General features: G+C 43.4%; 1 protein-coding gene across 2 annotated transcripts in view; it reads right to left on the reverse strand.

Annotated features, from left to right (window-relative positions):
• Nucleotides 1-316: 316 nt before the first annotated feature.
• LOC134212250 (protein decapentaplegic) overlaps nucleotides 317-15,003 on the reverse strand; it is a 169,978-nt gene continuing 155,291 nt past the window's right edge. For both annotated transcript variants that reach the window (XM_062689919.1, XM_062689918.1), the window contains exon 3: nucleotides 317-2,287. In XM_062689919.1, the coding sequence (XP_062545903.1) occupies nucleotides 1,413-2,287 (875 nt within the window). In that variant the 3' untranslated portion in view covers nucleotides 317-1,412. The remainder of the gene's footprint in view (nucleotides 2,288-15,003) is intronic.

Genomic DNA, 15,003 nt, shown 5'->3' on the forward strand with positions numbered 1-15,003 from the left:
ACGCGACGCCTCTGACTGAATCTGTTCTAAACCATTAGCATCATTTAAATCATAGTTCAGTTGGGTGAATAGTCGGCAACAATTATGAATGATGTGCACCGGATAAATTCTGAGATCCTATAATTGAGTGAAGATCGTTTACCAAACTTTCGAAATAAAGACAATACCATCGAAGAAAGGCACTGCTGTTTACTAGTCTACGAGGTGAACAAGCACCTCGTCATTGTGGAATCGGTTGGTTACTTACCGATCAGGCCAGGCACAGGTGTAGACAAAGGAAGTATGTCATCACAACGCAATAATTGAAACGCAGCGATTTAATATACGACTTTTACAAATTTTATTCTTCTCTCAATTTTCGACCATTTATTAAATAAATACTTTTCCTCAAAATACAGGTACTAGTATATTACACAAATTTACAAAGAAAAGGACACAGAAACAATAGACTTGTACCGTATCAAGAGCATACAGCTTATGTTCCATCCCTCGTGCGCTCATGCATGTATCAATCACTCTCTTTTCTATTTTACAACATAAAATGACTTGCTTCTTAACTTCGATCGACTCCAATAATAGTCAAAACAACATTTTAGGATATGCCCTCTGTCTAACCGTACTAAATAAATAAAACATAATGCTCCAACAAATATTGTTCGTTTACATTATAAACAACCATCTTCCGCACTATTGCTCTCCTGTGTACGAGTAAAAGTTTTTTTTACAATCCTATCCTGCAGCTTTTCCAGCTTCACAACAGCACATTTATTGGGAGTGATTCATTCGTCGTGTGTAGTTAAGTGTCTCGGGGGTAGCTTTACTTCATTTGTACAGTGGTAGCTTGGATCGTAGTTAAATTTATATATTAGCTAGCGGGTTTAGCATGGACGTATATTTACAAAACAGGTTTCCTTGCCTATCTGCGTGCGAGTTCTGGCTAACACGAGCTGCCTTGGTTGCATCATGGCCTGGGGCTTTGTTTCTGCTCCGCCCGTAACGATTCCAATCAAGCGTGCACTCGCACAGCAATAAACATTCAATTGGTTGTTTGTACAATTTGTACAATTCGTATTTTTTTTCCTTTTCATCAACACACTGGGGTTGTTTCCTAGAGCTTACGGAGTCTAACACCTATTGGGTTTATTTCCCAAAAACGCTCAACACATGCACGCACTAACTCACTCACTCGTCAACGCAATCGACTTGATCGTTCCCTAACCTCTTTGTTCACTTAGGAGTAAAAAAATTTACATGACATTAGATAAGAAGGTTGAGTTGTGTAAGCAACGGCCCGGCCGGTTCAACATCGAATCTAGTTTATACTACTATATATTTGTCGGTATCTTCTTTAAGAGGATACTTTGCTATAATACAGGGGGGAGGGGGTGTGAAATGTACAATTGGCCGGGGGCTCAACGGCACCCGCATCCGACTACAGTCATGTCCTGGTAGTTTTTCAGGACGACCTTATTCTGCTCGTTTAGATAGAGCATCGAGATGGACGAGAGCTGCGTCGGGACGCAGCACGCCTTCGGTGCCAGACTGGGATTGATCGAATTGACCAATGTCTGCACGATGGCGTGATTCGTCGTGTTGAGATGGTCAGCGATGGGGAACTGACAGTCTCCGTGACAGTAGTACGCTTCGTAACCCGGAGGGGCTACGATCCAATCGCTCCATCCTACGTCGCTGAAGTCCACGTATAGAGGCCGCCTCTGGCAGGTTTCGCTGCCGTTCTTCCTTCGGCGGTTCCGTGATGGCGCCCGCCGTGCCCGGTTGGCGTTGTTAATGGCTTCCTGGATGGGCCGCTGCTTATGCCGACCGTCATCCGTGTAGGTAAACAGCAGGGGCTGCTTATGGGACCACTTGTCGTGGCTTTCGTCCACACTTCGTCGCAGTCGCACGTGATGGTGCTCCGGTGTGGTCTGGGGTTTTCGCTTACTTTTGTTGGTGACCTGAATGAAGAGGCCGTGGTTCTGCTTCGGTGATCGTAGCCACCGTTCGACGGCGGGCAGAACATCCACGCTAATCGGGCCCGTTTCGTTAATTTTGACCGTTTTGGAATCGATCAGTAGGAAAGATGGCGCCCGTTTGCCTTTGACTCCCGGCCGAACGATATCGTACACCAGGATCTGGTGCTGGACGGTTCGCGCCCGGAGATCCTCGATGGCATCACGATGCAGCGTGACTTCCGCTGCCCGTAGTTTCTCGTTTCGAGGGATATTGGACACGTTGAACATCAACCGGAAGCGATGATGGTGCATGAAGCGGTCGTCTATATGGCTTTCTGGAAGAGATGGAGAAATAGGGGAAAATCGTTAGTCGACAGAGAAAACAGGAGAGTAAACAGATGTGTAATAGAATTAGTTCGTGTGAATGTCTGTGAAACGATGAGTTCTGCCGAAAAACGAAATTGATGCACTTCGCTCGAAACGAAAGAAATCAATGCATTTTCTTGTACTAAGAAATATCCCAACGCAAAAAGAAAAAAATCAGCAAAATCGCACTCTCGTGATGTTTTGCCTTCGCAAGCACCAGTTAGTTGCGCGTTGTTTGCTTGTTTATGTTAGATCGCGGAGCACTGGGATTTGTGTTGCTTTGCACCGAGTGCGGATCCTATTCACCCCCAACCGAGAAGCTACCGTCTAAGTAACCCCTCGGAAGCGCGACGGTCAGTGCTGCTGCTGTTTGCCAATGTTTACATGACTATTTGTTTCGCGATTTAGGTGTGAATTGATCCACGCTTGTGTTCCGCGCGGCGCAACATCCAACAGCTTGCCGATGCCGATCCGAGGGACTCCACAGGGGGCGTCAAAGCGGCCGGACGAAGTGCATCGCAGGAGTTGGAAGGGGAACGGCTCCCAGCAACCAGGAAAGTCGAAAATCTCGCGCACAAATAATCAATATCGGTCCTCATCGCAGACACTCGAGAGTCCAACCACGCGTCCCCTTGGGGTAGGCCCTCGTCTTCATATGCGCCGGTCGCAAAAGAGGGTGCGCAAAAAGGTGATCCCCCGGCGAGCAGCTAATAAACAGCGTAATTTATTTCTGTTTGATGTTGAATGATTCCGCGAATGAATTTCGTCTGGTGAATATCTGTAAACATGCCGGAATGATTGGGCTATTAGTCTGGGTTCGGTGTCTGGTGGACTATGGGGAGGAGGGGGAACATTTGTGTTGTTGCCGCGTGCCGCCATTTGCTGCGCCTTTCTGTCTCGTACTGCGAACTGCGTGATACACAAGTACAGTGAAGGTTCCTTACCGTGCTTGGCAACATTATTTTTAGGTACCCTAATCTGCCAAAACAATTGATGCTATAAATTTGCTTAATAATTTAAAACTTGTTTATGGCATCAGTTTTTTGTTGCTTACAGAAGCATTTTGACAAGAATTTCTGAACCAAAATAAACTTAAAATTGAAATTTATTTCTTTTTTTTTCTTGAGAATCCTGAAGAATACAACAACCCGCTTTTGAATAGTTTCTTAGACTCGCTTAAGTAGGAGATGGACTCCGACTTCCGAGCTTTGTCATGTATTTCTGTGTATCCAAATCACATTTTTAAACGTGTTGTAACGACCAAATCGTTCGGAAATATGCTTTTGGGATCTTTACCCTCTTTGAAGGTTAATTATTCCATAAGTTTCTTCTCTGAAATATTATTTCATTAGCAGACACCGAAACACGCTACATATTTGTTATTTAGTCATACAAAGTTCACTCATGGGTACCCAATTCAGGACGGCACTGTACATAATAAGCTCGCACATCGTACAACAAACACGACCGACCGCGCGGCGGGGAGGGGATGCTCGGGTAAAAGTGCATAAATTTCGAACGGCGTGTTTGGAAACGGTGCGGCGCAAATCTGACCAGAAATTAAGCGGAAAATTTGCATCTGCTCGATTGAGTGGCTGCTGAGTGATGAAGCAATCCTGGCCCAGGCGTGCCGGAGGAACGTGATATCGATTAATTGAGGTGCGGCCACGATCAAAGCCACGAGCCGGCCTGCTGGCCGACTTTGCGGCTGTGTGTATTGCGATCGGCGTTGTAGTGCCGCGCCGGTCGGTGCAGGCCATCGTAAACGGCGGATTAAGTGTTTGTTTATTGATATATTTGACAGTTGCGCTGAGCGGTTCTGGAAAACTCTCGCACCTATTATGCGCACAAAGTGATTGTGGCTGTTTTGTTGATGGTTGGAGCGATTCGTGGAACTGATCCCGGACAGAGAAACGGACTTATGTGGTGGTTTGCTGGAACCGCGGTGATCTGCTGCGCGATGCATTAGGACTCATTAATCAGTTTCACTTTCTGTTTGTGTAAACAATCTGACTTTGTCAGACATGTGCAATTTGCGCTGGTTTGGTAAATTGTTTCTTGGAGTCGGAACTCCAGGCTTTCCGTTTATGGGTATCCGAGCTGTTACTTACAAGTCACTGCGCAACCCTTTAAGCAACCTCGATTAAAAACATGATTAGTTCGATTAATTAAATCTAAGATAAATACAGTAATGTTTTTGAGAAACGGAAAGGAAATAAAATTAAAATAATTTCCTAAATATTAGACGGCTGCGAATTTCGATATTTGGCGAGAATATAGCCCGTTTAACAATTGGGATTTTCACTAATGCTCGGGTGGGCTACGTCTCATTTTTTATTTTCTGATATCGGCTTATTAACGGCAGCGTTGTGCTCGTGTGCTTGATAAGTTAGCTTGAGCTTTTTCATTCCTCTCTGGTTTTAATCACTGAATGCAATTCTCGGTTCCAATCTCAGGCGAACTCTCGACCATACCAATCTTTTTTTTAGAGTTGAGTGTTCAGATCCGGAATCATTGAAGTTATCCGCATCTTTCATCTGAGTGCATGATACCAAGCTAGGGTTCGTTATATTCACTCAAGCTCACTAAAATTTTAGACTAGATATAGATTTTTCGGGAAAGAAAAACAACTTGAGGAGTGCAACTATTTTTCGCTCATTTCGATTGCTGGGAAAAGTTGGTTTGCTCGTTTTCACTCATATCCTTTATCTTTTTGTGCCATCACCAATGCAAACGACAGTAACCGCCTTGTGCCTACAGATAACGTGGTGTTGGGGGTAGAGTGAGCATATCATTTCCATACTACTGTTAATATTCTAGGTTCGAATCCCGTCTCGATCATTCAATTTTTATAGTTATGGATTTGTTTGAAGTTGGCACTAGGACAATGATAATCTTACTTCACTGACTCACCGTGTATCATTTGACGGATCTGGTCATTTGATCGAAGGAATAATTTGACAAAACAAGTCATATAGCAAAATAAATAGATTATTTAATCGAGCAGGATATTTGTTCGTAAGACTTTGACAAAACAGGTTACTTGGCCCCAAAAAATCATTGGGCCAAAAGAGACTTAGTTCAAACAGATTATTTTGCGAAACATGTCATTTGGCTGAAATAGTTGTTTCGTCAAATTGATTTAACACATAATTTTACCAGAAAGGATAGTTGAATAAAAACCTGGATCAATCTACCTAGCGGCAATATGTAGTACCTTCTCGTACATTATTAAAGGCTCATAAAAAATATTTAAGTTTTTCTTGGAAGGCAAAACATGTTCTGCGGAATATATAATTCACAATTTGCAACAGACCATTTTTAGATTTTCCCTGGAAAATTCTTCGAGAAATACCGAAACCTTGGGATATTTTTTTGGAGCTTTTCAAACTTTTAAGGGGAAAGTGTTTAGGATTTTGACAGGAAATCTGCGGTTTTTCTACGGGAAGTTATTTGGCATTTGCACCAGAAATTCTTTGGCATTTTCAAAGAGAAATATCTGCTGATTTTCATCAGAAAATTCTTTCAAATTTTCTCGGGAATTCATCCAAACTTCCTGGAGAAATTCTTCCGAACTTTCTTGGGATTGTGATCCTTCCGATTTCTGAGATTGATCCTTCCGAATTCGGGATGGTGATCCTTCCGAATTCTTCGGAATTTTCTTGGGAAATTCTTCGAAATCTCCTTGAGAAATTCTTCGGAATTTCCTTGGGAAATTCTTAGGAATTTCCTTGGGAAATTCTTCGGAATTAACTTGGGAAATTCCTCCTTGGGAAATTCCTCCTTGGGAAATTCCTCCGAATTTCCTTGGGAAATTCCTCCGAATTTCCTTGGGAAATTCCTCCGATTTTCCTTGGGCAATTTCTCCGAATTTCCTTGGGCAATTCCTCCGAATTTCCTTGGGAAATTCCTCCGAATTTTCTTGGTAAATTCCTCCGAATTTCCTTGGGAAATTCCTCCGAATTTCCTTGAGAAATTCCTCCGAATTTCCTTGGGAAATTCCTCCGAATTTCCTTGGGAAATTCCTCCAAATTTCCTTGGGAAATTCTTCCGAATTTCCTTGGGAAATTCTTCCGAATTTCCTTGGGAAATTCTTTCAAATTTCCTTGGGAAATTCTTCCGAATATCCTTGGGAAATTCTTCCGAATTTCCTTGGGAAATTCTTCCGAATTTCCTTGGGAAATTCTTCCGAATTTCCTTGGGAAATTCTTCCGAATTTCCTTGGGAAATTCTTCCGAATTTCCTTGGGAAATTCTTCCAAATTTCCTTGGGAAATTCTTCCGAATTTCCTTGGGAAATACCTCCAAATTTCCTTGGGAAATTCCTCCGAATTTCCTTGGGAAATTCCTCCGAATTTCCTTGGGAAATTCCACCGAATTTCCTTGGAAATTCTCCGAATTCCTTGGGAAATTCTCCGAATTTCCTTGGGAAATTCCACCGAATTTCCTTGGGAAATTCCACCGAATTTCCTTGGGAAATTCCTCCGAATTTCCTTGGAAAATTCCTCCGAATTTCCTTGGGAAATTCCTCCAATTTCCTTGGGAAATTCCTCCGAATTTCCTTGGGAAATTCCACCGAATTTCCTTGGGAAATTCCACCGAATTCCTTGGGAAATTCTCCGAGATTCCTTGGGAAATTCCTCCGAATTCCTTGGGAAATTCTCCAATTCCTTGGAAATTCCTCCTTGGGAATTCCTTGAATTTCAGAAATTCCTTCCTATTTCATCGGGAAATTCCTTCGAATTTCCTCGGGAAGTTCTCTTGAATTTCTTTGGGAAATTTTTCCGAATTTCCTTGGGAAATTCTTCCGAATTTCCTTGGGAAATTCTTCTGAATTTCCTTGGGAAATTCTTCCGAATTTCCTTGGGAAATTCTTCCAAATTTCCTTGGGAAATTCTTCCGAATTTCCTTGGGAAATACCTCCAAATTTCCTTGGGAAATTCCTCCGAATTTCCTTGGGAAATTCCTCCGAATTTCCTTGGGAAATTCCTCCGAATTTCCTTGGGAAATTCCTCCGAATTTCCTTGGGAAATTCCTCCGAATTTCCTTGGGAAATTCCTCCGAATGTCCTCGGGAAATTCCTCCGAATGTCCTCGGGAAATTCCTCAGAATTCCCTTGAGAAACACCTCCGAATTTCCTTGGGAAATTCCACGGAATTTCTTTGGGAAATTCCTCCGAATTTCCTTGGGAAATTCCTCCGAATTTCCTTGGGAAATTCCTCCGAATTTCCTTGGGAAATTCCTCCGAATTTCCTTGGGAAATTCCTCCGAATTTCCTTGGGAAATTCTTCCGAATTTCCTTGGGAAATTCTTCCGAATTTCCTTGGGAAATTCTTCCGAATTTCCTTGGGAAATTCTTCCGAATTTCCTTGGGAAATTCTTCCGAATTTCCTTGGGAAATTCTTCCGAATTTCCTTGGGAAATTCTTCCAAATTTCCTTGGGAAATTCTTCCGAATTTCCTTGGGAAATTCTTCCGAATTTCCTTGGGAAATTCTTCCGAATTTCCTTGGGAAATTCTTCCGAATTTCCTTGGGAAATTCTTCCGAATTTCCTTGGGAAATTCTTCCAAATTTCCTTGGGAAATTCTTCCGAATTTCCTTGGGAAATACCTCCAAATTTCCTTGGGAAATTCCTCCGAATTTCCTTGGGAAATTCCTCCGAATTTCCTTGGGAAATTCCTCCGAATTTCCTTGGGAAATTCCTCCGAATTTCCTTGGGAAATTCCTCCGAATTTCCTTGGGAAATTCCTCCGAATTTCCTTGGCAAATTCCTCCGAATTTCCTTGGAAAATTTCTCTGAATCTCCTTGGGAAATCCTTCCGAATTTCCTTGGGATCAACCTGTTCATTTATACAACGGATGGCGTGACGAACGCATCTTATGAAGAAAATCAAGCTTGCAGATTTATCAAGAGCATCGAACGGCGTGAAATTATTCAAGAAATACCAGAAGAACGAACCTTTTCTCCTCTCCACTAAAACGGCGTGAAAAAATAAGTGAAGGGTGGTGTGGTGACCGCTGTCTTCCATGACGTGGCAATCTTATTCTCTACAGGTGGAAGCTTGGTGACCGTGGCAAAACAAGAAGCTCCCTGTTTTACAAGACGCATGAATACGGTTCGTGTCGGCATCCGGTGAATTAAGGGCCAAAATCACGACAAACTTACAACGGATGGCATGACGAACGCATCAAATTGGAAGAACAGAGGAGCAAGACTTATCAAGAGACACAAAACCTCTTCAAATATGATGGACTCATCGTTTGGATTGGGAACCCCTAAGAAGCATTTGGCGAATCAAGAACCAGAAATCACGACAATGGATGCTTACCGCTGTCTTCCATGACGTGGCAATTGGGCGGACTTGGTGGGACTAACTGGACGACTCAGACTGACGATCCGGATTTTCACACATAATGAATGCTTGAATAACGAGTTTGATGAACTAGCGGACTGGACGGACTGGACGGAATGGACGGACTGAACGGACTGGACGAACTGGGTGGAATGGACGGACTGGACGGACTGGACGGACTGGACGGACTGGACGGACTCGACGGACTGGACGGACTGGACGGAATAGACGGAATAGACGGACTGGAAGAACTTGTTGTGATGGATCCGGAATTCGAACACCAGAACATCAGAGCTTGATGGACTAGACGACCTTGACAGACTAACGACTTTGGCGAACTAACGACTTTGATGGACAGGCCAGACAGACTTGTTGGACTTCCTTAGTGATCGAAGAACACTTTTTTTTTTGTTTTACGTTCGTCCTCTACAAACTCTCTCTCAAAACTTGGGATAACCTGTTCCGAATTTCTTTCCTCCGAATTTCCTTGGGAAATTCCTCCGAATTTCCTTGGGAAATTCCTCCGAATTTCCTTGGGAAATTCCTCCGAATTTCCTTGGGAAATTCCTCCGAATTTCCTTGGGAAATTTCTCCGAATTTCCTTGGGAAATTTCTCCGAATTTCCTTGGGAAATTTCTCCGAATTTCCTTGGGAAATTCCTCCGAATTTCCTTGGGAAATTCCTCCGAATTTCCTTGGGAAATTCCTCCGAATTTCCTTGGGAAATTCCTCCGAATTTTCTTGGGAAATACCTCCGAATTTCCTTGGGAAATTCCTCCGAATTTCCTTGGGAAATTGCTTCAAATTTCCTTGGGAAATTCTTCCGAATTTCCTTGGGAATTTCCTCCGAATTTCCTTGGGAAATTTCTCCGAATTCCCTTGGGAAATTCCTCAGAATTTCCTTGGGAAATTCCTCCGATTCCTTGGGAAATTCCTCCGAATTTCCTTGGGAAATTCCTCCGAATTTCCTTGGGAAATTCTTCCGAATTTCCTTGGGAAATTCCTCCGAATTTCCTTGGGAAATTCCTCCGAATTTCCTTGGGAAATTCCTCCGAATTTCCTTGGGAAATTCCTCCGAATTTCCTTGGGAAATTCCTCCGAATTTCCTTGGAAAATTTCTCCGAATTTCCTTGGAAAATTTCTCTGAATTTCCTTGCGAAATTCCTCCAAATTTCCTTGGGAAATTCCTCCGAATTTCCTTGGGAAATTCCTCCGAATTTCCTTGGGAAATTCCTCCGAATTTCCTTGGGAAATTCCTCCGAATTTCCTTGGGAAATTCCTCCGAATTTCCTTGGGAAATTCCTCCGAATTTCCTTGGGAAATTCCTCCGAATTTCCTTGGGAAATTCCTCCGAATTTCCTTGGGAAATTCCTCCGAATTTCCTTGGGAAATTCCTCCGAATTTCCTTGGGAAATTCCTCCGAATTTCCTTGGGAAAATCTCCGAATTTCATTGGGAAATTCCTCCAAATTTCCTTGGGAAATTCCTCCAAATTTCCTTGGGAAATTCCTCCGAATTTCTTTGGGTAATTCCTCCGAATCCCCTTGGGAAATTCCTCCGAATTTCCTTGGGAAATTCCTCCGAATTTCCTTGGGAAATTCCTCCGAATTTTCTTGGGAAATTCCTCCGAATGTCCTCGGGAAATTCCTCCGAATGTCCTCGGGAAATTTCTTGGGAAATTCCTCCGAATTCCTTGGGAAATTCCTCCGAATTTCCCTGGGAAATTCCTCCGAATTTCCCTGGGAAATTCCTCCGAATTTCCCTGGGAAATTCCTCCGAATTTCCCTGGGAAATTCCTCCGAATTTCCCTGGGAAATTCCTCCGAATTTCCCTGGGAAATTCCTCCGAATTTCCCTGGGAAATTCCTCCGAATTTCCCTGGGAAATTCCTCCGAATTTCCTTGGGAAATTCCTCCGAAATTCCCCGGGAAATTCCTCCGAGTGTCCTTGGCAAATTCCTCCGAATTTCCTTGGGAAATTCCTCCGAATTTCCTTGGGAAATTCCTCCGAATTTCCTTGGGAAATTCCTCCGAATTTCCTTGGGAAATTTCTCCGAATTTCCTTGGGAAATTCCTCCGAATTTCCTTGGGAAATTCCTCCGAATTTCCTTGGGAAATTCCTCCGAATTTCCTTGGGAAATTCCTCCGAATTTCCTTGGGAGATTCCTCCGATTTCCTTGAAATTCCTCCGAATTTCCTTGGGAAAGTCCTCCGAATTTCCTTGTGAAATTCCTCCGAATTTCCATGGGAAATTCCTCCGAATTCATGGGAAATTCTCCGAATTTCCTTGGGAAATTCCTCCGAATTCCTTGGGAAATTCTCCGAATTTCCTTGGGAAATTCCTCCGAATTTCCTTGGAAATTCCTCCGAATTCCTTGGGAAATTCCTCCGAATTTCCTTGGGAAATTCCTCCGAATTTCCTTGGGAAATTCTCCGAATTTCCTTGGGAAATTCCTCCGAATTTCCTTGGGAAATTCTCCAATTTCCTTGGGAAATTCCTCCAATTTCCTTGGGAAATTCCTCCGAATTTCCTTGGGAAATTCCTCCGAATTTCCTTGGGAAATTCTCCGAATTTCCTTGGGAAATTCCTCCGAATTTCCTTGGAAATTCTCCGAATTTCCTTGGGAAATTCCTCCGAATTTCCTTGGAAATTCCTCCGAATTTCCTTGGGAAATTCTCCTGAATTTCCTTGGGAAATTCCTCCGAATTTCCTTGAAATTCCTCCAATTTCCTTGGGAAATTCCTCCAATTTCCTGGGAAATTCTTCAATTTAAAATTCTAGGAAATTCATTTGAAATTCCGAAGATTTTCAAGGAAATTCCAAAGAATTTCCCAAGGAAATTCTCCAGAATTTCCCAAGGAAATTCGGAAGAATTTCCCAAGGAAATTCCGAAGAATTTCCCAAGGAAATTCGAAGAATTTCCCAAGGAAATTCCGAAGAATTTCCCAAGGAAATTCCGAAGAATTTCCCAAGGAAATTCCGAAGAATTTCCCAAGGAAATTCCGAAGAATTTCCCAAGGAAATTCCGAAGAATTTCCCAAGGAAAATTTCGAAGAATTTCCCAAGGAAATTCCGAAGAATTTCCCAAGGAAATTCCGAAGAATTTCCCAAGGAAATTCCGAAGAATTTCCCAAGGAAATTCCGAAGAATTTCCCAAGGAAATTCCGAAGAATTTCCCAAGGAAATTCCGAAGAATTTCCAAGGAAATTGCGAAGAATTTCCCAAGGAAATTCCGAAGAATTTCCCAAGGAAATTCCGAAGAATTTCCCAAGGAAATTCCGAAGAATTTCCCAAGGAAATTCCGAAGAATTTCCCAAGGAAATTCCGAAGAATTTCCCAAGGAAATTCCGAAGAATTTCCAAGGAAATTCCGAAGAATTTCCCAAGGAAATTCCGAAGAATTTCCCAAGGAAATTCCGAAGAATTTCCCAAGGAAATTCCGAAGAATTTCCCAAGGAAATTCCGAAGAATTTCCCAAGGAAATTCCGAAGAATTTCCCAAGAAATTCCGAAGAATTTCCCAAGGAAATTCCAAAAAATTTCCCAAGGAAATTCCGAAGAATTTCTCAAGGATATTCCGAAGAATTTCCAACAAATTTCAGTCACAACAGTTTCAATTCGCGTGGTAATCATCTTTCGGGCTACCAGTACACAAGAAGGGCGATAGAATAGACCAAGATGAATACACTACTAGGTGCTTCAGTCTGTTAAGTTTATGGAAGAGGAGAAATTCATTTTCAGTGCAAAACGTCAACAAACCCGCTGGCTCTCCCATACTAAAATCCAAGATGGCTGAATCGTGAATTTGGTAGATTTGAACACCTAGTGGTGTATTTATTTGGGAATAAACGTTTCTTATTATCGCAGAATAGCGTCTTTATGTGTCAGATGTTCATGTTTTTCATCACAGTAGCCCAATTTTAATACTTGAGAATAAACGAACCAAAACAATAAATTCGACGTTCTAGGCACCTTGCTACCTACCAAACCTTTTATGCAAAATCCGGGATTCTATGGATGAATCATGTTTGTCACAAATGCTGTATGGGATAACAGCGTCTTTAGCGTTCTAATATTTATGCTTCTACTGTTTATACGGACATAAAAGCTTTTCGACATTCTTCTGGCAATCTTCGACATTCTTCTGGCAAGTAAAGAAATTCTGGAGTGGTCATGAAACATCAGGCAGCAATGACTGTAAAAGAGATGCCACTTTGTAACTTTGCTGTTGTGCGTTGTTCCTAAATTTTCCTGTAATACAAACAGCTTTCTTCTATGATATCATCAACTATTATATTTTGCAATATAGCAAAATAATATACTCTATCATGGCTGTGTGCACCGAAAAAAAATCCTTAACTGACATTTCATTAGCAATTGATAATTCCGATTCAGTAGTTTTCAGTTCTAAATGAGAACTTTTTATCAGCCCTCCATCTAGAACTGCCTCCAAACTATCAACAACAATGAACACAATAATGACTACCTTTCAGAAGAAAATTTGAACCGCAAACCGGCACATGCTGTCTCATGTGGTGCAGCATTCAGCCAACATCAACACAGCTGTGTGGCAGCTGTGACCGGGACCGTTGATTATTGCTTCCATTATACTCCGCCGCATCTACTTCTCCCAGCTCCAGTCTTCCCTTCACCACCATCGCCGCTACCCATTGGCCGCACCAGACAGCGCGCGGACGGTCGGCGATGGTGTGAAGTGGCCTTTCGCGAGCGAGAGTCGTTCAAGGCGATGCGTAGGAGGTGTATCACCACCAGGCAGGCAGGCAGTCAGGTGTCACTATCTTACCGATCGAGCAAACCCTGTCCGCCAGGAATGCATGACAGATAAAAAAGGCCTTCGTTCGGCTCATGCTGCAAGCGGTGCTGGTGCTGATCTTGGTGGACCTGTTTGTTACAAAACCACTCTTTGGAAAGCCGTACATTTCGTACCTAATTGCATTCGCGCATATTTTTCAACGCCATCGGTTGTTGGTTGCGTCGAACAATTCATAGCGCGTCTCCATCATTCAATGTAGCTCGGTACACGGCTGTTGCTTGGTAAACAAACGATTTGGGCCGTGCGATCTGCGATCATCTTCGGTCGGTGCGAGTTGTAGGTCAAACCTGCGCACGCGGCGGTGGGAAATCCCCGGGAAGCGGGAAATGGTTCTCCTTGAACCCGCACGCCCAGCTGGAGCTGGCCATCATTACATGCTCGTGCAAATCGACTATTCTGACGGGCCGCGGCAAGTTATGACGGCACGATCTCGCATCAGTTCCAGGTTTGGGGCGGAACGGTGTGATCGCACTCGCGCCAAACAGAAGGGAGTTAATTACGTAAACAATCAAGTTCAATAAATAACCGCTTAACGAACCGACCGAGTCGAGGGGTTGCAGCCAAGGTCCAGCAAGGTACGGTAAGGGTACTGCTGGTATGGCGTCAAGGGTTGGTGGTTCTGCCTGCGAACAGCCCAGATACCAGACAAACCCGGACCAGTTAGTCGAGGTCATAAATTATCGATATTTCATTAGCGACTACTGGTGCGGCCTCCATCCGAAGGCAAAGCGGAGAGACACAGATTCCTCCCTGACTTCTGGTATTCTTCAATTTGAATAAATTCACGATAAATCTTCTTAAATGGCTCCACACCAACCCCGGGTAATGGGATTTCACCGCAAGCCGGGCCGCAGCGGTGTTGACTTCGTTGCCGTACAGTCCCCGAAGCTGAAAGTGCATGTGCTGTTCAGATTCCCTAGCGGTAACGAAAGTGATCCAATAGTAAATGTTCCACGAAGAAAAAAAAAGCTCCAAGGTGTACAATTACAGAGAATGAGTGTGTGCGAGAGAGAGAGATAAAATCACTACCCGAAAGATAGTCTCCCCTTTATTGGAGTCGTTTAGTAACCTGCCGAACTGGCCTCCCCAGTGCGTCGTTACATTCACAATCACTTTCTTTCAGACGCTGCTGCCGGGCCCGAACCAAACCGGCGCGGCGATGGTACCACGAAGGAATGCACGGCTCTCGCGACGGCTCTTGGGGTCCCTTTCAACTGACCTTAATTCGTACTTGAGCGTAATGTGAAAATAAAAATTCCAACAATCTCTCGGGCAGCCGCAATTGTGGGGTGCTCAAGTTGTGGTGATACGGCCGCAGTTTTGGCGGGTGCTTGGAAAGTGATATGCGGGGAGCTGGCAGCTTATTTATAGGCTACGTACGTACATGGTCAAACCATCCCTCCTTGTGATGGCAGACGGATGCAAACGGCCTTGTCAAGGTAAGTGTCCGAGATGGGAAAGGATGTATGGGCATCACAAGAATGTAACTTCTGGCAATGACATA

This window comes from Armigeres subalbatus, chromosome 2 (genome assembly GCF_024139115.2).
Source record: "Armigeres subalbatus isolate Guangzhou_Male chromosome 2, GZ_Asu_2, whole genome shotgun sequence".
Classification (NCBI taxonomy): Eukaryota; Metazoa; Arthropoda; class Insecta; order Diptera; family Culicidae; genus Armigeres; species Armigeres subalbatus.